Below are 27,966 nucleotides of genomic sequence, written 5' to 3'. Positions count from 1 at the left end.
GTGCAAAGGATGGAATCCAAGTCAGCTGTATACAAAGCAAGTACTCTACCTGCTGTACTACCACCTTTGCTCCATTTTTTTAAAAATAAACCTGAGAAATGTAGGGTTTGATGTAACAAGAGAAGTTAAGTTACAAGAAAGCATAATGGAACAGGAATTAATTGGACCTGTCCCTTGCCTGGAAGGACGAAATTGTTAAACCTCCACAGAAGCCTGGTTCTGTCTTTCAGACCCAGCACCATTGGACTCAGGTTTTACTTGAAGAATGTTCCTTCTGTGATCTTCCCTATAGCCATAGTGTTTTCATGACCTCTCTATTGAAAGCTCAGTGTCCCCAGGAAAAGTACACTGACAGCAATTTTATGAAATTGTTCAGACTAGTAAACATCATTGAAACATCCTTTCCTTGAAAGCACTGGTGCAAGCAAAGTCATTCGGAGAGCTTAACAGGTCTATGTTGGGTGTTAAGTGTGTGGAGGGTAAGAGGACTGTCAGGTTGGGTGACTGGGGATGGGTAGCAGAGCTTGTTTTTGAACAGGAAGTCAGTCATGTTGCTCCTCCTGTCAAAACAGAATGAACAGCTTTCTGATTCACTGTAGCAATAATATGAGTAATCTCTCTTTTGATGGAAAGATCATACACCGTGGTGATCAGGGCTTACTCCTGGCTCTGAGCTCAGGGATCACTCCTGCCAGGCTTGAGGAATCATAAAGGGTGCTGGGGAAAAAACAGCATGGTCTTGTGCAAGGCAGGCATCTTACCAACTATACTATTGCTCCAGCTCAACATGAGTATATTCTTTTTGTTTGTTTGTTTTTGTTTTTCAGCCACACCCGGTGATGCTCAGGGGTTAACCCTGACTATGTGCTCAGAAAACGCTCCTAGCTTGGGGAGCCATATGGAACACCAGGGGATTTTACTGAGGTCCATCCTGGGTTACCCCCATGCAAGGCAAATGCTCTACTGCTGCGCTATCGCTCCAGCCCCATATTCTTACATTAAAATTAATATTCCTCTTGTTTGGGGGAGGAATCAAATCATATCAGTATCACTTTTTTCTGTTTAAAAATTAATTATTTCTAATTACACTGAGAACCATCATAACAAAATGTGACTGAATGACAGAGTAGAAAGCCTGTCTAGAGTACAGGCCAGTGTGGGGTGGGGAGGAGGAACATTGGACATTGGTGATGGGAATGTTGCACTGATGATTTTTTTTAATATATATAAGATGCTAAACAATAAAAAAATAATAATAAATAAAAAGAACACTCCAAGTGAGAGAAAGACAAGATTTATCAGGAAGAGTCAGTGATCCCCAAAATACGGAAATTTTAAATTTTAGGAGCTGGAGAGAAAACACAATGGGCAATTAAAAAATTATTATTTTGGGCCCAGAGAGATAGCACAGTGGCGTTTGCCTTGCAAGCAGCCGATCCAGGACCAAAGGTGGTTGGTTTGAATCCCGGTGTCCCATATGGTCCCCCGTGCCTGCCAGGAGCTATTTCTGAGCAGACAGCCAGGAGTAACCCCTGAGCAACGTTGGGTGTGGCCCAAAAACCAAAAAAAAAAAAAAAATTAATTCTATTTATAGTGATTTTTCTATATAGCCAATATTTTTCATCTATAGAGGATTACCTAAGTGTCCAGATACATATTTATTAAATAGTGTGAAAGTTTCGCACATATCCTGGTATTTCATTTTGTAAATCAACCAGGAGTGGGCAATGAGCACAGAAAGTTACTACATGCAGTTACAGGACAAGGGCATGAGGTAAATAAAGGACCTTCTTCTCTATTAGGTGATGAGGCTCAGGATGATGAAGAGGAGTTATAGAATGATACACTGTACCAGGGGATGAGATGTAGGTTCAGGACAGTTCACTGTCCTAAGGGCTGAGGTACAGGATAAGAAGGAGGAGGTTCAGAATAGTGTGCTCAGTACACACACTCCCTCCTGTGTACTTTCCAAACGTATAAATTTAAATCTTTCTCTTCCTTTCTGATATATAACCTGTTTCCTCCAAACTCCAAATAGCTCTCAGTTTTATTCCAATAAAAAAATGATGGGGCCGGAGAGATAGCATGGAGGTAAGGCGTTTGCCTCTCATGCAGGAGGTCATCGGTTCGAATCCCGGCGTCCCATATATGGTCCTCCCGTGCCTGCCAGGAGCAATTTCTGAGCCTGGAGCCAGGAATAACCCCTGAGCACTGCCGGGTGTGACCCAAAAACCACAAAAAAAAAAAAAAATGAAACACTGTCAGGATAAAAAATTGTCTAAATCTCAAGGCAAACACTTACTACTTATTAAATGACTCTATCTCTAACACAAATTTTTTACATATATAAGATTTAAAAAGATTATTCTTTGGGGGGGCTGGAGAGATAACATGGAGGTAAGGTGTTTGCCTTGCATGCAGAAGGACGGTGGTTTGAATCCCGGCATCCCATATGGTCCCCCCAGCCTGCCGGGAGCGATTTCTAAGCATAGAGCCAGGAGTAAGCTCTGAGCGCAGCCCGGTCTGACCCAGAAAAAAAAAAAAAAAAAAAAAGAAAGAAAAAAATTATTCTTTGGGGCCAGAGTGATAGCATAGTAAAGTGTTTACCTTGCATGGGGCCAACACAGGATGTACCCCAGTTGGAATCCTGGCATCCCATATGGTCCCCCAAGCTTGCCAGGAGCGACTTTTGAACACAAAACCAGGAGTAACTCCTGGGCACTGCTGGGACCCAAAAACAAAAACAAACAAACAAAAAAAAAAAAACCTTTTCTTTCAAAAGATGCAGTTGAACAGTCTTAAGCTGAAATTAGAAAGGATACTTAACACATGGTGAGGAACTTGATTCAACAACAAAATAGAAAATTAAAATGGGGGCCAGAGTGATAGCATAGCAGTAGGGCATTTGCCTTACTGACCTAGGATGGACCCAGGTTCAATTCTGGGCAGAGCCAGAAATAATCCCTGAGCACCTCGGCTGTGGCCCCAAAACCTAAATAAATAAACAAACAAATGTTAAAAAAAAATAGGAAAAAGGGGCCGGAGAGATAGCATGAAGATAAGACATTTTCCCTTCATGCAGAAGGTCATTGGTTCGAATCCCAGCATCCCATATGGTCCCCCAAGCCTGCCAGGAGCGATTTCTGAGCATGGAGCCAGGAGTAAACCCCTAAGCACTGCCAAGTGTGACCCAAAAACCAAAAAAAAAAAAAAAAAAAAAAGTTTTTCTGAGAAATCTGTAAACAACTTGAAAGGGACACAAGAGAAAAGATATATGCTTCTAATAAGGGAGAAAATTTTTGGAAAAACAAAATTTCGGTAAATTTTTTTGAACTACTGAAGCAAAGTACTATTTGATATTTTGGCTTTAATGAAGTGGCAAGGTGCTTCAACCTTGAACAGAAAATAAATCATTAACTAAAATATTTTGTTCTACGCCAAATTTCTCCTCTCTACAATCCCCAACTTGCTCCACTGTAATGCAGACTACACAAACCACTGCTTGAAGTGTCACTAGAGCCCACACAAAAATCAAACTTTGAGTATTAGTACTTAATAAGTCAGAAAACTTAAGCCTGAAATCATCGCATTGTTGCCTAAATCCAAAATATAGAAACATATAACAAATATTCTTGAGTGAAAAAGAATTTTTTTAATGGTGGGCCACATCCAGTGTGCTCAGGGCTTACTCCTGGCGATCTGCTCAGGAATTACTACTGGTAGTGCTCAGGGGACCAAGACAGATGCCCGAACCTCTCTCAGCGGAGTGCAAGGTGAGAGCCTGCTGTATTATCTCTCCAGCCCCTTCAGTGAAAAAAAATTTAAGCCCAATGAATAGAAATCCATCAAGCATCATTTTCAACATAATTTCAGACAGATTAGTATAAAAATACTAAGTAAGAAAATATGCTAATAAAGTGAACATATATCCTATTGAAGGTTCTACCTAGACTAAATCATAAGAGTATATAAAGCCTTTGAAAAAAATAAAATTCTTCTATTACCTTCTCCTTCTTTGATAATATAAGTGCACCAGCCACTGGGCAATGAAAGGCCATAATATAGCAAAAGTTAATGCACCAGGAGACATCTCAAAGGGCCACCAAGATGGTCTCTGAGGAAACAAAATATCCAGTCACAATTACATACTGCATACACGCACTTAAAAACATAATGATTATTTTGGAAATAAGTAGTTTAAAAAAACTAAGTCCTTCTAAATAAAGAGGTAGCCTGTATTTTATAGCATGAACTAATAAGTAGAAATACAGGGATACTACATAAATCAATATAAAACAAATATATAATTAATTTCCTCCCTCCCTTCCCTGCTTTTGGGCTTCTCCTAGTTCAGTGAACAGAGGTCACTTCTGGAGATGCTCAATAAACCATGAAGGCCAGGGGTCAAACCCCTGCCTCTTATATGAACAGCATGTGCTCTAGCCCATTGAGCATTCTCCCTCTCTCTCCCTCCTTCTGTCTTCCATTCCCTCTCTCCCCTTCCTCCTCTCTTCTCTCTCTCCCTCACCTTTCCATCCACTTTCCTCCTTTTTTATTTTTTTGCTATTGCAGTGCTGAGGCTGGAAGCCAGGGTTTCAAAATATGCAAGCACATACTGAGACCCTGACCCCCTAAAACTTTTATATATAAATATACAATATTCCATATATGTTAATAAAATATACTTATTGTTGAAGTAACACAATCTATAAAAATACTACTATTTCTGCCTTAGGAGTGGAATGTGAGTTACAGCCCCACACCCAACATCAGTGTCAGTATCCCTCACCACTGCCCCTAGGTCCATTCTCACCTAGCCCGCTCTTCCTTGCTCTCCATACTTGGTAACTCAGTTTTGCTCTTAGTTAAAGGTTAAACTAACAAAAATTGGAGGGGAGTGGGTCAGTCACACTGCAGGTAAATGCTTTTTAAACCCATAGCTTGACCCCTCTCTGACCTCAACACAAATATATTTCTAGCTCCCAAGTTTAAGAGGGTAAATTTCATTTGGAATACTTTGGGAACAACGTATAATCTTATTTACTGTAATTTAGTTGTAACTCTAATATTTAGATTGTAAAAAATAACTTCATACCTGTGAGGGTTGACTACTAGTCTGTAACGAAGTTTTTGCCTAAAATACATAAAATGTGGTCAGATTTGGCAAAAAAAAAAAAATTTAAAATATAGTATACTTTCTCTTTTTTTTTTTTTCCAGAAAGGATATAATTTCTCTTTTTTTGTTTGCTTTGAGGTTGTACCCAATTGTGCTCAGAGCTTATTTCTGACTCTCAGCTCAAAGATCACACCTGGAGAACCTCAAGTGACCATATGTGGTACTAGGCCAGACTTAGCAATTCGAAGGGGAACATGTAGTGACAGGGATTGAACCAGGGCCAGGTTCATGCAAAGCAAGTGCACTACCCCCTATACTATCACTTCGGTCTCTAAAATGTCTTTTTTTTTTTTTTGGTTTTTGGGCCACACCCAGTAACGCTCATAGCTCCTGGCTATGTGCTCAGAAGTTGCTCCTGGCTTGGGGGACCATATGGGACATGGGGGAATCGAACCCTGGTCCGTCCAAGGCTAGCGCAGGCAAGGCAGGCACCTTACCTTTAGCGCCACCGCCCGGCCCCTCTAAAATGTCTTTTATTGTGCTGGAGTGATAGTACAGCAGGTAGAGCACTTAAATCGCATATATCTGACTTAGTTTCAATCCCTGGCACCCCACATGGTCCCCCAAGCCCACCAAAAGTAATTCTTTTTTTTTGGTTTTTGGTTTTTGGGCCACATCCGGCAGTGCTCAGGAGTTACTCCTGACTGTCTGCTCAGAAATAGCTTCTGGCAGGCACGGGGGACCATGTGGGACACTGGGACTCGAATCAACCACCTTAGGTCCTGGATCGGCTGCTTGCAAGGCAAGCACCGCTGTGCTATTTCTCCGGGCCCCAAAAGTAATTCTTGAGCACAGAGATATGAGTAAGCCCTTAGCACCATTGGGTGTGGCCCAAAAACATGCAAAAAACTTCTTTTAAGTGGCATTTTGCTTTTGGGTCAGTCTTTTCAGTAAATGGTATTTTCTTTTTTTTTTTTTTTTTTTTTTTGATTTTTGGGCCGCACCTGGTAACGCTCAGGGGTTACTCCTGGCTATGTGCTCAGAAATTGCTCCTGGCTTGGGGGACCATATGGGACACCGGGGGATCGAACCGCGGTCCGTCCAAGGCTAGCGCAGGCAAGGCAGGCACCTTACCTTTAGCGCCACCGCCCGGCAGTAAATGGTATTTTCAAAGATAGGTGCTATTGATTTGTTTTGACTCTTAAAATACACTGGTTTTGTATAAATTTGATCAATTCAGACAACAGCTTTCCAGACTCAGCAAATGGAAGAAGACCAGACTTATCTGGCAGGAAGCTCACCTGGGTAGCAGCCATAATTTCCAGTTTATGAAGCCTCTGCAGGACATTCTGCATGTCCTCCTGCAACCGAATGAGCACAAGAGCAATCTGCTCATTGAGGCTGCCTCGGGACCCTCTGTCTGAGCCCCAGCGCTCACCATCACCACCGCTTCCCACTTGCCGACCCTTGGATCCTTCGCTCAAATATTGCATCCTATGCCCTGTTTGAAGAGAATGAAAACAGTTAAGTTGTAAGTTATGTTTGTGAAAGTAGAAATGCAGTTTTACTTGCTTTCATATTGTTTCCTTTCTTTCCTTTCCTTTTCTTTTTTGCATTGGGAATATACCCAGCAGTGTTCAGGGGTTACTCTTGGCTCTACGACTTACAAATCACTTCTGGGGGTTTGGGGGACCAAATGAGATGCTGAGGATTGAACTCAGGTTGGCCATGTACAAGGCAAGCGCCTTAGCCGCTTTACTATCTCTCTGACTCATTTTTGTATTGTTTCCTTGAGATTTGAATCTCCAGACTAGAACAGAAACAAATCAAGTGTACAAAATGAACTATCAGGATCAAAGAAGTAAATAGAGAAACGTCTTTTTATACGTTTAAATATGTTTGCAAATGTTTTATAATATCTTAGTATGCCAATACACCACTAGACACAATTCACAAATAATATGTATTTCAACACATTCTCTGAAGTTCTTTACTAAATAGAAACAAAACTGAAAAAACTGAAAATATTCTTTCGAATATTAAAAGCCACACTAAATCTTGCTTTTTCTTATGGGCCACACCTGGTGGTGTGCAGGGCCCACTCCCAGCACAGAACTCAGGGCCAATCTCTGAAGTTTCTGGGGAACTAGAAAGCACAGTGGACTGAACCAGGGCCTCTTTGCTAGTCTTAAATGATATCTTTTGACTTAATGAGAATATATGGAAAAGATAAAGACTTCAAAGTTTTCTACTTGCGTAGAAAGAAAAAATGTCAGCACACAAAAAGCAGTGATTTGTAAGTGATTACTCAAGAAGGTAATAAAATAAAAATTTTGCTACCACACAGAATAAAAGGCCTGGAAAGATCAGGGCACTCAGGGTTCAATCCCCAGGACCATAAAATCTCCTAAGTAGTACTGGAGGCCCCCCAGCACTGGCGGTCCCCCAGAACTCTAGTCTGGAGATTAAAATCTCAGTACTGACAGAGCATTGAGGTCCCTAAAATTGCAGTACACAAATAGCACCAGGCTCAGCACCCAGCATTGAAGCACCAACACATCAAGGGAGTATTGCCAAGGGCTGTACTAAGATGCCTGAGGAGTCAGGGAAAGACCTGATATGAAGAAAAAAGGTCAGGTGTCATGTTTCCCATTCATTCCCTTAGCAGACAGACAACCCAAGTCCCTGGATCTGATACCCCTATTCACAGGCACACCTCTCACCTCTCCCTCTCCTGACATTGGAGAACTCCTCACTTTCTCCAGCCCTCTTCTCCCGGTGTGGTGCACCACTGTTACTTCTGCCATCTTCTCCTCCGTGCTTCACTTCACCTTTTCTTTCAACTGCCGCCACCTGCATGTCCCCAAACTTGCCATTTTCAGGAGCTACTTGAATGTCTTCCGGAAAACTAGAACTTTCCAAGGGCTGATGGAGATCACCACTCAAGTAGTATTGAAATGCCCCACTATTTGAGGCGGAGCTCTCCAAGGCCTACAAAACAGTTGGTTAAAGCAATGAACAAACTTGTACTCCTCACAAGTTTTGGGGAAGGAGCCAAAGTAATAGTACAGTGGTAGGGTGTTTGCCTTGCATGCGGTCCTGGGAAGGACCTGGGTTCGATTCCCAGCATCCCATATGGTCCCCTGAACCAGGAGTGACTTCTGAATGCAGGGCCAGGAGTAACCCCTGAGCACTGCTGGGTGTGGCCCAAAGAAACAAACAAAAACACAAGGTTTTGGGAAAATAGAAGTACTGTTTTTATTAAACAATCTTTCTCAAAATTCATATTTAATTCAAAGTTTGCATCCTATATATAGGGAAAAAGTAGGATAGAAATGTTTTCAGGGGCCGGGCGGTGGCGCTGGAGGTAAGGTGCCTGCCTTGCCTGCGCTAGCCTAGGATGGACCGCGGTTCGATCCCCCCGCGTCCCATATGGTCCCCCAAGAAGCCAGGAGCAACTTCTGAGCGCATAGCCAGGAGTAACCCCTGAGCGTCACAGGGTGTGGCCCAAAAACCAAAAAAAAAAAAAAAAAAGAAATGTTTTCAGACCCACCTGACAGTACTCAAGGCTTACTATTTGCTGTACTATTGCTCCAGCCCTATGGTATATTGTTTGTATAATCACTTAAATGTTTATTCTCATTTTAGCTATTAGTTATTATATACTTGATGCTAGAGATACTATTAAGGGAAAAATAAAATTCTTATCTTCAAGAAATTTTGTGGATTCTGAAAGGGAGGTATAGAAGTAAAATGATCACTGCACAGATCGCTATGTACTAAGGAAAAATATAAAAAGAGGACAAGGAGGGGCCAGAGTGGTGGCGCAAGCAGTATGTCATCTGCTTTGCCCATGTTAGCCTAGGACAGGCTGCTGTTCGATCCCCCCGGTGTCCCGTATGGTCCCCCAAGCCAGGAGGAATTTCTGAGTTCATAACCAGGAGTAACCCCTGAGTGTCACCAGTTGTGCCCCCCCCCCCAAAAAAAAAAACTAACTAAAAAAAGAGAGCTGGGGCCTGGAGAGATAGCGTGGAGGTAAGGCATTTGCCTTGCACGCAGAAGGTCATTGGTTCGAATCCCAGCATCCCAGATGGTCCCCCGAGCCTGCCAGGAGCGATTTCTGAGCCTGGAGCCAGGAGTAACCCCTGAGTGCTGCTGGGTGTGACCCAAAAAACAAAAAAAAAAAAAAAAAAAAAAGAGAGAGAGAGCAAGGAGGGAAGTGTGTTCCTGCCCTGGAATAGGTGCAGTCTTGGTCAAGATTCAGGATTCCTGCAAGAAATTAAAAGGGACCCCAAGTGATTGAACAGCAGCTACAGCATTTGCCTTGCATGCGGCCAACCTAGGTTCAATCCCTGTTATCCCATATGGTTCCTCAAGCCTTTCAGAAGTGATTTCTGAGCACAGAGCCAGGAGTAACCTCTGAGCACTGGCAGCTGGGGCCCAAAAACAGAAACCAAAATTTAGGTGAAAAAAAAAACCCCATGAACTATGACTTGAACAAGTGAGTTTTTTTGTTTTGTTTTGTTTTTGTTTTTGGGTCACACCTGGCAGTGCTCAGGGGTTACTCCTGGGTCTACATTCAGAAATCGCTCCTGGCAGGCTTGGGGACCAATATGGGATGCCGGGATTCGAACCACCATCCTTCTGCATGCAAAGCAAATGCCTTACCTCCATGCTATCTCTTTGGCCCCACAAATGAGTTGTTTAAGTCAAGTCAGGGATGTGGTAATGATGAGTTTGTACCAATAAAGGAGTAGTGGAAGATGAAGATTTAAGAACTTTTTTTTTTTGGGGGGGGCCACACGTGGTGATGCTCAGGGGTTACTCCTGACTATGTGCTCAGAAATCGCTCCTGGCTCAGGAGATCATCTGGGACACCAGGGGATTGAACCGTGATCCATCCTAGGCTAGCACCAGGAAGGCAGATGCCTTACTGCTCCGAGCCACGGCTCAGGAACAGATGTAAGAAATGTTTAGGGGTCAGAGCAGGCAGGGCACTCGCTGATGGCTAACCAGGGTTCAAACCAAAGCAACTCAGGACCTCCAATGGGCCTGCCAAGAGAGAGCCCTGAGTGAATTCAGGAATAATCCCCAAACACTGCTGGATATTACCTCAAAAAAAGGAATCCTACTCATCAGAAGAAAATAGCAAAAAGAAAAAAAAAATTATACATTTTTAATAATTTATTCTAAATGTCACCATGCAATATTGAAACTAAACGGAAATTTGAAAATAATTTCCACTTCAATTTTCAGTTTAATGTGAAAAACAGATTTGTTTGAAAATTATCCAATTTTCTTGTACGTTAAAGTTTCAGAGACTAGCATAAGGAGATTGTCATCTGCCTCCTCATCCCATATCTCTCAGAATATTTATAGATATAAATGAATCCTATATTATAATAAACTTAAATAAATTAATATGCAGAATGTTATGTATTTTTAATTCATAAAAAGAACTTAAAATACAAATGTTTAAACATTTTGAAAGTATGTTTCCAAAGTGATGAACAGAATGTATATCTACTAACATAAATTGTGCACTAAATTTTGATATCCACTTTGAAAAACTCAACAACTAAAATACATTGTTTTTACCTCTTCTTGTCCAAATTGCTCCATGGAATCACAGTATATTTCACTGTCTGAATCACTCGTTAAATGCTGAAGTCCTGAAATGTCTTCGACATAATCATCATTTACATCTAAAAAGGACCAAATATGCACGTATTATGATTATTCCTATGTATTCCATTTTCAAAATTTATCAACATTTCATTATTTTTTATGGAAGATATGTATATTTTTTTTGTTTTGTTTTTGGGTCACACCCGCCAGCGCTCAGGGATTACTCCTGGCTCTACACTCAGAAATCACCCCTGGCAGGCACGGGAAGCCATACGAGATACCGGGATTCGAACCGCCATCCTTCTGTATGCAAGGCAAACGCCTTACCTCCATGCTATCTCTCCGGCCCGATAGCTATAATTTATCAAGCTACACTTTTTCCTGTAACTTACTGAAACGTTAAACTTAACCTAATAATTTTAATTGGAAATATTACAAATTATGCAATTTATTTGACTTGATTTTGGGGCCACACCTGGCAGTGCTCAGGGCTTACTCCTGACTCAGCACTTACGGGACACACACCTGGTGTGAATCAAGGGACCATATGTGGTGCTGGGATAAAATCCAGGTTAGAAGCATGCAATGCAAGTGCTTTACAAGCTGGACTAACTCTCTGGCCCAGAAAAGTATTTTGTTATGGAATTATACAAGACACTATATAGATCAAACTTCACAAATAATTTTTCGTTGCTACTGGTATCTCCCATATGGTTCCCTAAGCCCAACCATAAGAGATCCCATAAGTGAACCTTAACGTAAGAGATCCCTAAGCACTGAGTAAGCACTGAGAACAACCAGATGTGGCAAAAAAAAAAAATACAAAACAAACAAAAAAAAAAGTATCAGAAATTAAGGGCCAGAGAGATAGCATGGAGGTAGGGTGTTTGCCTTGCATGCAGAGGACGGTGGTTTGAATCCCAGCATCCTACATGGTCCCCTGAGCCTGCCAGGAGCGATTTCTGAATATAGAGCCAGGAGTAACCACTGAGTGCAGCGGGTGTGACCCAAAAACCAAAAAAAAAAAAAAAAATTAAAATAAACCTAAGGCACTTGCCTTAAATATGGTCCACCCAGGTTCAATCCTCAGCACCACATATAGTCTAGGTCCCACCAGGAAAGAACCCTGAATGCAGAGCCAGGAAGTAATACCTCAGCACCACTAGGTGAGGCGCAAAAGTAAAACACACACACACACACACACACACACACACACACACACACACACACACACACACACAAAAGGAGTAAAAGTAAAGTAAAAATTCCAGGGGCCCAGAGAGATAGCATGGAGGTAGGGCATTTGCCTTGAATGCAGGAGGACAGTGGATCGAAACCCAGCATCCCATATGCTCCCCCGAGCCTGCCAGGACCAATTTCTCAGTGTAGAGTCAGGAGTAACCCCTGAGCACTGCTGGGTGTGACCCCCCCCCAAAAAGTAAAAATTCCAAATAAAAACATAATAAAAATGTCCCCATAAAATCCAAAAGTCTTAGCCCTGATTCACTGTCTTTCAAAGCTACAAAGCCTTATATTACTTATATTACAAAGCCTAAATATTACTTGTTATGGATTTCAAAAAAATTTTAACTTCACAGGGCCAGAGTGATAGCACAGCAGGTAGAGTGTTTGCTTTGCATTCAACTGACCTGGGATCGATCCTGGATATCCCATATGGTCCTCTGAACCTGCCAAGAATGATATCTGAACTCAGAGCCAGGTTTAACCCCTGTGTGCTGCCAGATGTGACCCAAAACACAAAAACAAAATTCTAAACTGCTCCTAATATTCTAAAATTATTAAGAAAACATTCCACCTAGAAGAAAAAATCTAAGCATATAATTAATATGGCACAATACCTTGGTGCGTGAAGACAACATTTTTTCCAGTTTGCTCCAAGTTTTGGTCAATGGGTTTTACTTCATGAACACTATTGCTTTTCAGAGAAGTGGCATGGATGTCATTCTGCAAACCCTGAACCAGGCTGTCTTTATCATACCCATTTGTGACAATGATTTCCAAATTCTTGTGGTCTCCAGATTTTCTCATTGTTTTCTTATCTTTCATAAAGAGAGAGAGAGAGAGAGAGAGAGAGAGACATAAAGGTTCACAGCAAGAAAACTTCTGTACATTAAATTTCAATATTAAATATTCATTTTCCTGACCTACCATATCAAACCATAAATCCCTTTCTTTATTTTTTGTTTTTGGGCCAGATCTGGTAGCACTCAGCGGCTACTCCTGGCTTTGTAGTCCAAATTAATTCTGGCAGGCTTGGGGGACCATATGGGATGCCAGGGATCGAACCCCAGTAAGCAAACACCCTACCCGCTGTGCTATCACTCCAGCTCCAATAAATCCCTTTGAAGGGTTTCCTACTTCCAAAGGCTTCTCTGTATAAAAGGGCTACTGGTTATATGCCAAGAGTTTACCAAAACTGTGTGAAGTGCTTTAACTGCTTGACAGACTTCTTGAACTTCTAAGAGATAATTTCACTTACCTTTTACACTAGTACAGGCAAATTACTCCATAAGACCAACCAGTACCAAATGATCCCACAAAGAATGTATTATTAGTTAATACTACTGTGAAGGGAAGACACAACTACAGCGTGTGGCCTTTTTTTATATTTTTCAGTCTCCTTTCTAAAGAAGTTTTTCAAAGAATCAGTGGTTCTCTTATGAAAGCCACCCTCCCCCCGCAGCATCATGTGACTGTCATGCTTGTTCTTCATCAAGACATCTGTCTGTATCCTGTTTGTTGGACTCAAAAATATTTTTATTTTGTTTTTGGGCCACACCCAGTGGCACTCCAGGGTGACTCCTAGCTCTACACTCAGAAATTATTCCTGGCAGGTTCATATGGGATGCCGAGGATGGAACCCAGGTGGGTTGTGTGCAAGGCAAATTGCTCTACCTACTGTGCTATTGCTCCAGTCCCTAGATTCAATTTTAGTGTTTTTCTTGTTTGATTAAGGCCACACTTGGCTGTGCTCAAGGCTATCTCCTAGTACTGTGCCAAGAGATCGCTCCTGGCTCTATCTTCTATGTGGCACTGGGAATCAAACTTGGGTCAGCTGCATGCAAGGTCAGGATTTTAACCCCTGTACTATGTTTCTGGATCTTCAATTCTTTTTGTTTCAATTTGATTTTATTTTGGGGACATTCCTGGCTCTGCATGCAGGAATTACTCTTGGCAGGCTTGGGGGATCACATGGAATATTAAAGGAAAAAATGGGATTCAACATGTGCAAGGCAAGTGCTCTACTTGCTGTAGTATCTCTCTAGCCTACTTCTATTCTGTTTTCAACAAGAAATTGAGAATTTGCCTCTTCTCCCTGGCAACAAAACCATATTCAAATTAGAAACAAATTCTTGTGTAATGTTTCAGACATTATGTTTAGAGTAGTGGTTCTTTTTTTTTTTTTTTTTTTTTTTTTTGGTTTTTGGGCCACACCCAGTAACGCTCAGGGGTTACTCCTGGCTATGTGCTCAGAAGTTGCTCCTGGCTTGGGGGACCATATGGGACACCGGGGGATCGAACCGCGGTCCGTCCAAGGTTAGCGCAGGCAAGGCAGGCACCTTACCTTTAGCGCCACCGCCCGGCCCCTAGAGTAGTGGTTCTTGAAAATCTTCTATTAATTAACTTCAATTAACTTTCAAATAATATCTCTGCATTAGGGTGGTTGCCCTACATCCTAGCTGAGGTCTTTGAGTTCACAACAATCCTGGTTAGGTTCACAGCACAAATGCCACTACATGCACTTATTATATACTGTGACAAATCAGCCAACCCATTCCACATTCTTTTATCATATTTGATGTAAAGTGATCAGCCCATCATTCAAATATTACCATTATCACTTTGTTCTGCTCCTTTTGCTTCCTCTTGTGCCTCTTCTTCCTCAGACTCAGCTCCACTATCACTGCTTTCAGCTTTACCATTAACAGTTTTGGCATTTGGAGTAGAAGTAAGAACATTACCAAGATCTAAAATATGAAATGATCACTTAATCTCTAATGCTAGAACACACAATAATATTGTAATTTTAAAATAAATATTATCATTTTGAATTAAGTGCTAGGATTTTTATAATAGCATTCATTTTTTCTTATAAATAAATACACATACATGACAGATATATTGCCTCAATGATAAATTTACAAAAAAATTGAGAAACTATCTTAAATCTTTTCTTTCTTTCTTTTTTTTTTTTTTTTTTTTCTTTGAATCACACCCAGCAGTGCTCAGGGGTTACTCCTGGCTCTATGCTCAGAAATCACTCCTGGGGCCCGGAGAGATAGCACAGCGGCGTTTGCCTTGCAAGCAGCCAATCCAGGACCAAAGGTGGTTGGTTCAAATCCCGGTGTCCCATATGGTCCCCCGTGCCTGCCAGGAGCTATTTCTGAGCAGACAGCCAGGAGTAAGCCCTGAGCACCGCCGGGTGTGACCCAAAAACAAACAAACAAACAAACAAACAAACAAAAAGAAATCACTCCTGGAAGGCTCAGGGGACCATATGGGATGCCGGAATTCAAACTACCGTCCTTCTGCATGCAAGGCAAACACCCTACACCTCCATGCTATCTCTCCAGCCCCCTTAAATCTTTTTGTAACAAGACAGAGAATAAACTTATTTAAATTAAAATAAATCAGAATAATAAATTTACTTTTATACATGGTAAATGAAGAGACAGTTGCTACATGCTGCAATAGAAAAGTATTTTTGTTCCAAGCAAACATCTCATCAATCTTATCAATAGTATAGTCGGGGGGAGGGGGCAAAAAAATAGTATAGTTGGACTACATCTTGACAGTGCTCAGGTACATCCTGGCTCTACACTCAGGAATCATAACTGGTGGGGCTCAGTGTAACATATGGGATGCTAGGGATCAAACCTGGGTCAACCACATGCAAGGTAAGTGCCCTGCCCTCTGTATTATCTCTCTGACCCCAGAGCTGAACTATATTTACATTTACGATAAATGTATTTTCTTTAGGGATTTAGACTCACAACTTACATTATGCTTTTATATATTTCTTTTAAAAACATAAGTTAGGGGCTGGAGCAGGAACCACTTGTCTTGCACATGGCTAACTGGGTTTGACTTCTCACACCCATAGGGTACCCTGAGCTCCACTAGGAGTTATTTCTGAGTGTAGAGCCAGGAGTAAGCCCTGAACAAGCCCTAAGGTATGGCTCAAACCAAAAAACAAACAAAAAGCATCAGTTCATTAAATCCATTAAGGTAAATTCTACTGTCCAAAGTCCTATTTTTTTTTTCATTTTTCTTTTTTTTTTTTTCTCTTGGTTTTTGGGTCACACCCGGCAGCGCTCAGGGGTTACTCCTCGCTCTATGCTCAGAAATAGCTCCTGGCAGGCTCATCGGACCATATGGGATGCTGGGATTCGAACCACTGTCCTTCTGCATGCAAGGCAAACGCCTTACCTCCATGCTATCTCTGTGGCCCCTCTCCCTCAATTTTTATTTATTTATTTATTTAGTTAGTTAGTTATTTATTTAGTTAGTTAGTTAGTTTTTGGGTCACACCCGGCAGTGCTCAGGGGTTATTCCTGGCTCCATGCTCAGAAATTGCTCCTGGCAGGCACGGGGCGGGGTGTGGGGGTGGGGGACCATATGGGAGGCCGGGATTCGAACTGATGACCTTCTGCATGAAAGGCAAACGCCTTACCTCCATGCTATCTCTCCGGCCCCAATTTTCAATTTTTTTAATCCCAACTTTGCTCAGGGCTTACTTCTGTCTCTACCAAGGAATTACTCTGTTAGGCTTAGCAGAACCATATGGGGTGCTGAAGGTCAAACCCAGGTCAGCCATATGCAAGGAAAGTGCCTTACTAGCTGTACTATCTTTCTAGTCACCCCCTAAGTCCTATCTTTAAATATATATATATATATATATATATATATATATATATATATATATATATATATCAGAGCTACTTAAATGTTATTATGCTAACATTTATATATATACATACACAGAAATATATATCAGAGCTTTTTAAAATGTTAATGAGTCACTTGAAAGCTAGTTAAAATTCAGAATGGGAACCAGGAAGTCTGGAATGCTCTAAGATGCTGTAATTCCATTGATAAACCATATGACAGTTATGCTGTAGGATGTACTGGACACATCTGGCTATGTGTAGAGTCAATCCCAGCCCACTCAGGGAATATATTTGACACAAGTTCAAGTGTTTGCAAGGCAAGTGCCTCCTACACTAGCCTTCTGGTTCACTGGTGCACCTTTTAAAACGTTATTTCCAGGCCAGAGCAACAGTACATTTGGCATTTCCCCTACATTTGATAGGGCTTTTGCCTTGTACTTGGCCAATCATGATTCGATCCCCAGCTTCTCACATGATCCCCTGAGCCTACCAGGAGCGATCTGAGTACACAGCCAAGAGTAAGCCCTGAGTGCTGTCAGATGTGGCCCAAAAACAAACAAACAAAAAAAAATGATATTTCCATCAACTCTCCAAGATATTAAACATCTTCTATGTTAAAAATAATGGTCTTGGGACTGGAGAGATAGCATGGAGGTAAGGCTTTTGCCTTTCATGCAGAAGGTCATTGGTTCGAATCCCAGCATCCATATGGTCCCCTGAGCCTGCCAGGAGCAATTACTGAGCCTGGAGCCAGGAGTAACCCCTGAGAGCTGCCAGGTGTGACCCAAAAATCAAAAAAAAAAAAAAAAAAAATAATAATAATGGTCTTGGGCCCAGAAGATAGCACAGCGGTGTTTGCCTTGCAAGCAGCTGATCCTGGACCTAAGGTGGTTGGTTCAAATCCCGGTGTCCCACATGGTCCGCCGTGCCTGCCAAGAGCTATTTCTGAGCAGATAGCCAAGAGTAACCCCTGAGCATCGCCGGGTGTGGCCCCCCCCCAAAAAAAAATAATAATGGTCTTGCTCCAACACTTCTGGGGTTTTGTTTTTTGTTATATATGTGCCCTTGGGATGCTTCTCTGGATCTCAAATAATAAATTAATCTTCAGATTCTTCATACATCTTAAACAATCAGACCTATTTTTCTGTGTTTTTCTTTCTGTTTTAAAATTTTATTGAATCACAAAATTGTTCAGGATTGAGTTTTAGTTATATATAATGTTTGAGCACCCGTCCCTTCACCATACCCACTGCCCTCTGCCAATGTCCCCAGTTTCCTCTCACCCCAAGTCTGCCTATTTAATTTAGTAAACACTTGTCTTTCTTTTTTCCTTTTAGATTCTATGGTTTGCAATACTATTACTGAAAGGGTATCATACATAATATTTTTCCTCCTTCCAGCAAGCGAAAGAGTTCCTATTGAGTAATACTTAATTAGAAAGATGTGAGGAAAGAAAAAATGAGGAAACCAAGTGTTAGAACACGAGCTTCTCCAGAATGGGAAAAAACAAGCAAAGAGACATAGAGACAAGCAAGAGAGAAGCACGTTCAAGGGAGAACAGAGGTTTAAAGATCAAGGCCAGACCTATACTTTTCTTAGGTCTACTTTATAGAACAAATACAGGGAAAACTCAATTCTGTGAGGGGGGGGGAATAAAGCAATGAAAGGAGCACAAAACACTGAAACATTCACCACTGGCAAACATTTTCATCAAAACTAAATAATAGGGACTCCCAGAAACTTCCTTCTAATAGATATAGCAAAACTCCACAGGCAAAGAATTAGCAAAAGCAGCTTGACAGCATTTCTGTGACATGAGCGTAGAAAGCACAGAAAATTATTAATGTGCCCTATTCAACATTCATAAATGAATGAAAGCTTCCAGATGGGAACAGGACTAAGTGGTAGAGGGCATAGCCTGGCACCCCCTGGCTCGTGACCCTAGAACCAGTGGTGTGGCCCTGAGACCTTGAACCTTCACAATTCTAACATCAATTAAAAATCAATTAATGCTGGGACCAGAGAGAGCACAGCGGTGTTTGCCTTGCAAGCAGCCGATCCAGGACCTAAGGTGATTGTTTCAAATCCCGGCGTCCCATGTGGTCCCCTGTGCCTGCCAGGAGCTATTTCTGAGCAGATAGCCAGGAGTAACCCCTGAGCACCGCCGGGCGTGCCCCCCCAAAATCAATTAATGCATTACATCATAACAAACTAAAGGCTAGAGCCATACACTTATACAGAAGAGACACTTGACAAAATCCAGCATTCTTTTGTAATAATAAAGTTGAAAGGGGGGCCAGAAAGATAGCACACTACAACCTGAGTTTGATCCCCATATCCCATATGGTCACCCAAGCACACCAGGAATGAGTCTAAAATTAGTCCTGAGAGCAAGGAGTAAACCTGATTGTTGAGTGTGCCCCAAAATAAAAACAAACAAAACAAGCTGAAGAAATTATGATTACAAAAGAATTTCCAACCTGAAGAGGGGCAGCTACGAAAACTTACAATTAGAATCAGATTTAACATTAACTGAGTGAAAATTTCATGCCCACAATAAGGAACAAAGGGTTGGAGAGATAGTACAGCAGGCAGAGTGATTGCCTTGTACTCAGCCAACTTGGGCTAGATCCCCAACATCCTACATGGTTCCTCAAGTTCCACCAGGAGTAATTCCCGAATGTAACCCCTGAGCTTTGTTGGGTGTGGCCCAAAAACAAAAACAGGAAAAGATAAGGAAAAAGACAAAGATTTTTTTGTTTTGTTTTGTTTTGTTTTTGGGCCACACCGGGCAGTGCTCAGGGGTCACTCCTGGCTGTCTGCTCAGAAATAACTCCTGGCAGGCACAGAGGACCATATGGGACAGGGGATTCGAACCAACCACCTTAAGTCCTGGATCGGCTGCTTGCAAGGCAAACACCGCTGTGCTATCTCTCCCGGCCCAAGACAAAGATATTTGCTTTTGCTATCTCTATTTAATATCATACTGAAAGTGCTAGTCAGGATATTAAACAAGAAAAATAAATAAGGGCATATAGGTTGGAAATGAAGATAAAGCAGCCTGGAGATGATATGCTTGTATTTAGAAAATATCTACAAAAGCTATTAGAACTAATAAATGGCCTAGAAAGATTGTAGAATATAAGATCAATATACAAAATTCAATTATATTTCTGTAAGTTAACAAACCATTCTAAAAGTAAATTAGAAAACAATTCAATTCATAATAGCAGCAAAAGTATAAAATACCACAAAAAAGGTATGAAAAGCATATTGCATAGGAATGGAGAGATAGGACAACACTCTCAACAGTAATTTCTTAAGAAGCAGGAAAGGAAAAACTTAAATTTCCATTGAAATGGTATTGATTTGAGCCAGAGATACAGTCCAGGGGGTAAAACACTTGCCTAGGGGGGCTAGAGAGATAATACAGATAGACCTAGGGAACTTTCTGTGCTACAGATGACCTGGACTCAAACCCTAGTATCACTTATAGTCCCCCACATTCCACCAGCAGGGTTCCCTAAACACAAAGCAAGCCTTAAGCATCTCCATTTATGGCCTCAAAGCCTACCCCAAAGAATAAAAATGGTTCTCTTTTTGCATGCAGTAACCCCAGTTGGATCCCACAATACTGCATATGATCCCATAAGCACAGCCAAAGGTCACTTCTAAGCTGAGGGAGAAATAACTCCTGAGCACTTCCAAGTATGACCCAAACACTAACTACTTCCTCCACAAAATAAGGGATAGTTTAAATTGTTCTACTTCCCTATCTCTTGCAATCCTTGAACAAGGCATGGTTCCAAGCAGTTTCCTAATTTTGCAAAGATTACATGTCATAAATAGCATATATTATCCTATCAATGTAATCTACATCAGCTCTCACTAAAGACAAAAAAAAAATAGTGCTACTAGTTAGGATAAATAAATAACATTGAACAATAACTTTGTCATTTCTGCTCAGGATGTGCTTATCATGTAGTTCATATCAGCACAGATTCTACTGCCAAAAGAAACCAGAAACACCTTTGATCTATAAACCTTTGGTGATTTAAAAAGTATAGATTAGGGGCCGGAGAGATAGTATGGAGGTAAGGTGTTTGCCTTTCATGCAGAAGGTCATTGGTTCGAATCCTGGCATCCCATATGGTCCCCCGTGCCTGCCAGGAACAATTTCTGAGCATGGAGCCAGGAGTAACCCCTGAGCACTGCCGGGTATGACCCAAAAAAAAACCACACACACACACACACACACACACACACACACACACACACACACAAAGTATACATTAGGGACTGTGCCTTTATTATTACTGTTCACACTCATTCCCTTTTTATATAGTAGAAATGGGTTTGGGTCCCAGGGGCTTTTTCCAGTGATGCTGGGCACAGCACATTCTGGTGGTGCTATTAGGCCACAGTATCTGCTTGTTCTGAATGTGCTGGGAAACCATGAAGTGTTGTGGATCAAACTCAGTCACATGTTAGGTATAAATAGATATAAATTCTACTTCTTGAGCTTTCCCCCCTTTTCCTCTCCCTCATTGGTTTTGTTTTTCTGGGGAGTGGGGTAGTCATACCTGCTAGTATTTAGGACTTATTCCTGGCTCCTTGCTCAGGAGTGACTCCTAGTTGTACTTGAGAGACCACACTTGATGTCAAGAATTTGAATCAGGGTTGGCTACATACAAGACAAATACCATAACCACTGTACTATCTCGCTGGCCTCTCTCTTATTGTTGTTTTGTTTTTATTTGTTTTTGTTTTGGGGTCACACCGGCAGTGCTCAGGGGTTACTCCTGGCTCTACGCTCAGAAATCGCTCCTGGCAGGCTCGGGGGACCATATGGAATGCCGGAATTCGAACCACCGTCCTTCTGCATGAAAGAAAAATGCCTTACCTCCATGCTATCTCTCCAGCCCTGGCCTCTCTCTTATTTATGTAATTATTTAAACATCAGTAGCTGGCTAATAGGATGGACAATACTAACACAAGTAAAGATTTTTTTCTTTCCTTTTTTTGGGGGGAAGGGTGTGGGGAGCCTAGCTGATGAAACCTGGAACATAGGACACCTCAGTAATTCCTAATCTGGCCACCCACGTGACCAAAAGGCCCATGCCTTGAGAACAAAGGAAATAGACAAAAATAAAGTAATTCAGAGCAGCCCAATATATCCAGCCAGAAAGAAAAATATAGAGTTTGCCTTTGTGTTAGCAAACATTATTAAGAACTTTGTTTGAATCTTATGCCTTTTAGTAAAACGTGCTCAGGTCTACCTCTGCCCCTCCCTACTACCTGCCCCAATTTATGCTAATGAATGCTTGTAACTGTGATTGGTGTAAAATTTGTAACACCCCTGACATGTTTCAGCCCTTAAAAGCTGATCCCCCAACAATAAACTTCCCTTTTTGAACAGCATGTGTTGTCTTGAAGGCTTCTTTTACTAATCTCTCTAGTTCTTCTTTACAGGTCGGTTCTGCTCGAGTGAACCCACTAATAACTAGCAACTTTCATCTCCACACCCCCGCGGGTCGGGGGACTCCCACGAAAGTTGCAGAAGGGGATGGGTACACTGGGAGATGCTCATGGCTTACTCCTGGTTCTACACTGAAGAATAAATTATCCTGTGTGGTGCTTGAGACCATATAGGATGCTGGGGATGGAACCTAGGTCAGCAGAATATAAGGCAAGTGCCATACCCTCTATACTATCTCTCCAGCCCCCTGTATCAACTTATTTTCTTCAGGATCCACCAATATGCTTCACACAGAGAACCATTTATTATTTTCCCCATGAATTGATTAGGCATGACTTATAAGGAAGATTCTTTGTTAATATTTGATTCCTCCAAATCAGATTTAAAGGATGTGATAAAAGAAACAGTCATTATCAATTATGGCAGACACAAAGTGCTGACCTTTAGAAAGATAGGAAAGGGGTCAGAGAGATAAAACAGATAAAACAGAGATAAAACAGGGAAGGCACCTGCCTTGCAAAAGGTTGACTAGGGTCCAATCCCTGACACCCCATATGGTTTCCTAAACTCCACCAGGAGTGATCCCTTAGTGCAGAGGTAGAAATATAGTATGAGAATTTATAAGTATGAGGAAAGAAAAAAGAAAGACAAAGATAAAAGACTGCTGATCTCAACCATTGGGCTTTCCATCAGTTAGCAAAGGGAGAAAATGCAGGGGGGAAATGTGATGTTTTTCTGCCTATCTGTTTGGGGATGACAGCCAGCAGTGCTCCAGGGCTGATTCTGCTCATACATGATTCCTGCAATGCCTGCAATATCACCATATGTAACGCTGGGGATTTGAACCAGGGTTGGCAGGTTATAAGAGAAGTGCTCAACCCCTGTTCTCTCTCTCCAGCCCCTGATCTTTAAAACACAATATTCATACCTCCTATTATGTGAAAATAAGTCTTTGAATTCTCTGAGAAAAAGAAACAAAATGTTTTATCCATGTCAACTAACCTATGTAAATCCATGTTTGTCTTATTCTAGGTTTGCTACCTTATAGTTAAGACAACTATGATACACTAAAGTCTTGCTGAGGCCACGGAAATGAGTTAAAATGTACAAGAGATAGAGTGCTTTCCTTGCACAAGGCCAACCTAGTACTGACCCCTATAATCCCATATGGTCCCCCAAGCATTGACAGGAAGAATTCCTCAGTGCAAAGTCAGAAGTAATCCCTAAGTATTGCCAGATGTGTACCCATAAAAAGTGAATAAATAAAATGTAAGGGATTATAGGGGCTGGAGAGATAATATGAGGTAAGGCGTTTGCCTTGCATGCAGAAGGTCGGTGGTTCGAATCCCGGCATCTCATTTGGTCTCCTGAGCCTGCCAGGAGCGACTTCTGAGCATAGAGCCAGAAGTAAGCCCTGAGTGTTGCCAGGTGTGACCCAAAAACAAAACAAAACAAAACAGAACAAAACAAAAAAATTTATAGTTTTGAATTTTATGCAATTTTTGCTTAGATTAGAATGCAAAATAGGGGCCAGGCGGTGGCGCTAGAGGTAAGGTGCCTGCCTTGCCTGCGCTAGCCTTGGATAAACTGCGGTTCGATCCCCGGTTTCCCATATGGTCCCCCAAGCCAGGAGCGACTTCTGAGCGCATAGCCAGGAGTAACTCCTGATTGTCACCGGGTGTGGCCCAAAAAAACAAAAACAAAAACAAAACAAAAAAAAGAATGCAAAATAATCTGTATTTATTTGAGGAGGGACCATACTTAGTAGTGCTCAAGGGACTGTGCTCAAAGGCATGGTCCTGCTTGGGGACTAAATGTAGTGTTGGAGATTTAACCAGGTTCATGGCTGTAGTTGCATGCAAGGTAAATGCCTTACCCTCTCTACTACCTCTCTGACCCTAGAAGAAAAACTCCTGAGAGATAAGTTATTATAAATTTGTGTACACCTATTTCCACATATAATTCTTTTACTAAAACTTTGCATGGCTTTTAGTATTCATACCTTCTAAGTATTTAGAAATTTTCTCCAGTCGGACTAGCATGTGAAAGAAAAAAATAGACATATAAACAAAAATTTGTGCATATATATCAACTGTTGAGCTAAACAAATATAGGTAAAGTCATCCAACCTGAAGTTAAATCGGAACTTCTGCCACTCTTTTTGTCCTCTACAATTTCATAAAATGGACCTATGACACGCAGCAACTCTTCAACTTTCTCAGTCATTGGCATAGTTTCAAGAATCTGCAATAGAAACAAACCTTGTGAAATCACAAACTATTAACTCTATAGAAGTATGAAATGAGGGGCCACCCTGGGATGACCTGAGTTTGATTCCTGGCATCCCATATGGTCCCCCAAGCCTGACAAGACCAATTTTTTTTTTTTTTTGGTTTATGGGTCACACCTGGCAGTGCTCAGGGGTTACTCCTGGCTCTGTGCTTAGAAATTTTCCCTGCAGGCACAGAGTCATATGGTTTGCCGGGATTCGAACCACCGACATTCTGCATGGAAGGCAAATGCTGTACCTCCATACTATCTCTCCGGCCCCCAAGAGCAATTTCTGAATTCAGAGCCAGGAGTAACCCCTGAGCGCCAGCTGGTGTAGCCCCAAGACTAATAAATAAATAAATAAATAAATAAATAAATAAATAAATAAATAAATAAATTAAAATGTAAAAGATCCAGTGACCCAACATCAGCCCGCTCCCGATCGCCCGCCTCAAAGCTGGGTACACTTTTTTTCCCCCTCTTTCTTTCTTTTTTCTTTTCTTCTTTTTCTCTCTTCTTTCTTTTTTTGGTAGTTGCTACCAAATTTTTTCTTCCCTTTTTCTTATCCTTTTTTATCTCCAACAACAACAGAATAGATACCCAATCTACAACAAACTGTAAAGTGGAGACCAGATACACCAGTATTCTGGGGGTAAAGGAAGGAGACATGGGATACATGGTGGGAACAGGGGTGGAGGGAGAACAACACGGTGGTGGAAATTCCCCTCATTCATTGTCACTATGTACCATAAATAATTCTGTGAAAGATTTGTAATGCACTTTGGTCATAATAAAAATTTATTTAAAAAAATGTAAAAGATAATTTTAAAAAAGGAAGTATGAAATGATAGGGCCAGAGCAATAGCACAGCAGTAGCACATTTGCTTTGCATGCTGCTGACCCAGATCAGACCCAGGTTCGATCCCCAGCATCCCATATGGTCCCCCGAGCCTCCCAGGAACAATTTCTGGGCAAAGAGTCAGGAATAACCCCTAATTGCCACCGGGTATGGCCCAATCCCCCCTAAAAAAAGTATGAAATGATATATTTCCAACTAGATACTGATAACATTGAGACATTAAGTTCATGCAGTCTAGATTAGTTTGAAGTCATCGAGACAACACAGCAGGCTGAGTGCATGCTTTATCTGCAGGATGCCTAGGTTCAATCACCAGCACTGTAGTCTCCTGAGTACTGTTAGGGTGTGACCCCCCAAAAAAATAAACAAACAAAAGATTCCATATTTATGTGTGTCAACTTTCCTAGAAATGTTTCAAATACAGAGTGCCAAGAGATACCCTGGGGTGGAGATCAGACCTTTGCCTTACACATGCAGACCAAAATTCCATCCCCAACATCCCACAGGGTGCCCAAGCTTTGTTGTGAATGACCCTGAGTGCAGAGGCAGGAAAAAAGCCTGAGCACAGCTAAGTTAATGGCCCCCATAAATTTTTCGAACACTATTTAAAAAAATTTTTGAACACTATTTTACATATAAGCTTAATGTAAAAATTGCTACATCGTATGTCTGATAGGATACCACTTTAGTTATCATATATGTATCTGTGAGATATTACATATGTGTATATATATATGCATATATATAGATATATATATATATATACAATATTTAAAGGGGCTCGGGGCTAGTCAGAGAGAGCGCCCTGCAGACTGAATGTGGGCTTTGCATGCAGGAGGCCCACAATCTTTGTTTTGTTTTCTTTTTGAGTCACACCCTGCAGTGCTCAGGGGTTACTCCTTGCTCTGTGCTCAGAAATTGCCCCTGGCAGGCACAGGGAACCATAATGAATGCCAGAATTCTCCTATGTTGGTCACATGTAAGGCAAACACCTTACTCTTCCGGTCCCAGGAACCCAACAACCTTGGTAGAAACCACCAAGCACAGAGCTAGGAATAGCCTCCAGGTACTGCAGGATCTAGCACCAAAACAAATTAAAATTTAAAAAGAAAAACGAGATCTAACTTGTGGCAATTTTTATGCACACTATGAGATAGTGATTTAATTTCTTTCACATTTGTCTTCCCAGCACCATCTATTTATTCAAGAGATTTTCTCCATTAATGCTCTTGGCTCTTCTATCATAAATTAACTCCACAGAGGACTTAATTCCGGACTATCAATTCTAGTCCATTGGTGTGTGTGTTTATTTTGATTTAGGTTCTGATTTTTGGTTCTGATTTAAGTTCTGGTTTTGATTACAACAGCTTTGCAGTAAAGTTTGGACTTTCCATCCCGACAGTTGAAAGCTAGGGACTAGGGAGCACCACACTTTTTTGTTCCTGGGTCTCAGGACTGCTTTGGCTATTCAGTCTGTGTGGTTCACATTAAGTACCCTTAACATTTGTTCTATCTCCTTAAAAATTGTCATTCAGGGCCCGGAGAGATAGCACAGCGGGGCGTTTGCCTTGCAAGCAGCCAATCCAGGACCAAAGGTGGCTGGTTCGAATCCCAGTGTCCCATATGGTCCCCCGTGCCTGCCAGGAGCTATTTCTGAGCAGACAGCCAGGAGTAACCCCTGAGCACTGACGGGTGTGGCCCCAAAAAACAAAACAAAACAAAACAAAACAAACAAAACAAAAATTGTCATTCAGATTTTGAGAGGGATTGCATTGAATCTACATAGTGCTTTGGGTAGAGTACTGAATTTTCACAATACCACTGTATTTGGGGTGGGGGTGAAGAAGAGGGCATTCCATGTAGTGCTCCAGGGGCCTGAGAGTCTCTACTAGTTTACACTAAGTCAACTGGGCTGAAAGGCTTAACGCCAGGGCCTAGTGATGTACTGCTTCTCAGACTCAGCAGTGTTAGCAAATACCAAACAAAATCCACAGCTCTCCAAAGGGTGCGGGGGAGGGGGGAGGTAACCTTGGGCCATATACCTACAAGGAAAACACCCCGAAATGTTAAACCTTCTAATCCATGAATATAGGTCACTACTATTTCTTTTAACAACAGCAACTTCCCTTTGGTTTTGGGGTCACACCCGGAGGCACTCAGGAGTTACTTCTGGCTCTGTGCACAGAAATTGCTCCTGGCAAGCTTAGGGAACCAAAAGGGATGCCAGGATTTGAACCACCATCTGTCTTGGGTGAGCTGCGTGCAAGGCAAATGCCCAACCATTGTGCTATCTCTCAATCTGTGCTATCCCCAACAGTAACAACTTTCATTGCACAAGTCTGTTCTTTGTTAAGTTTATTCTTAGGTACTCAAATCTTTTTTTTTTTAGGTACTCAAATCTTAAAAATGTAACTGCAAATAGGATTTTTTCTGCTACACTAGACAGTACTCAGGGCTTACTCATGGCTGTGGTAAGGATCAATCCTGGCATAGCTCAGGGGACCAAATGGAGTCCTAGGGGTCAAACCCAGGTACGTTGTGTGCAAAGCTAGAGCCTTACCCATTCCCACTGTACTATCTCTAGCCCAGAAAATCAATTTTCTATAAAACACTATTCACTGTAACATATAACCTAATAAGGTTCCTTAAACCCTTACATGCAAAGGCATGGAATTAGATTTAGGCTAAGAGTAATTCTCAA

At 41.6% G+C, this 27,966-nt stretch overlaps 1 protein-coding gene across 2 annotated transcripts in view; it reads right to left on the bottom strand.

The window, feature by feature from the left end:
• The window catches only part of ACBD5 (acyl-CoA binding domain containing 5), a 44,295-nt gene that overhangs the window by 3,002 nt on the left and 13,327 nt on the right, over nucleotides 1-27,966 (bottom strand). The window contains exons 5-13 of one of the 2 annotated variants that reach the window (XM_049777780.1): nucleotides 24,265-24,379; nucleotides 24,138-24,170; nucleotides 14,599-14,733; nucleotides 12,604-12,804; nucleotides 10,715-10,821; nucleotides 7,840-8,107; nucleotides 6,418-6,617; nucleotides 5,096-5,134; nucleotides 4,005-4,114 (exon numbers count right to left, since the gene is read on the bottom strand). In XM_049777780.1, the coding sequence (XP_049633737.1) occupies nucleotides 4,005-4,114; nucleotides 5,096-5,134; nucleotides 6,418-6,617; nucleotides 7,840-8,107; nucleotides 10,715-10,821; nucleotides 12,604-12,804; nucleotides 14,599-14,733; nucleotides 24,138-24,170; nucleotides 24,265-24,379 (1,208 nt within the window). The remainder of the gene's footprint in view (nucleotides 1-4,004; nucleotides 4,115-5,095; nucleotides 5,135-6,417; nucleotides 6,618-7,839; nucleotides 8,108-10,714; nucleotides 10,822-12,603; nucleotides 12,805-14,598; nucleotides 14,734-24,137; nucleotides 24,171-24,264; nucleotides 24,380-27,966) is intronic. The other variant, XM_049777779.1, reaches the window with a different exon arrangement.

Source organism: Suncus etruscus, chromosome 7, assembly GCF_024139225.1.
Source record: "Suncus etruscus isolate mSunEtr1 chromosome 7, mSunEtr1.pri.cur, whole genome shotgun sequence".
NCBI lineage: Eukaryota > Metazoa > Chordata > Mammalia > Eulipotyphla > Soricidae > Suncus > Suncus etruscus.
Note: the sequence above shows the minus strand (reverse complement) of the source record. Positions and strands in the feature narration are given on the sequence as shown.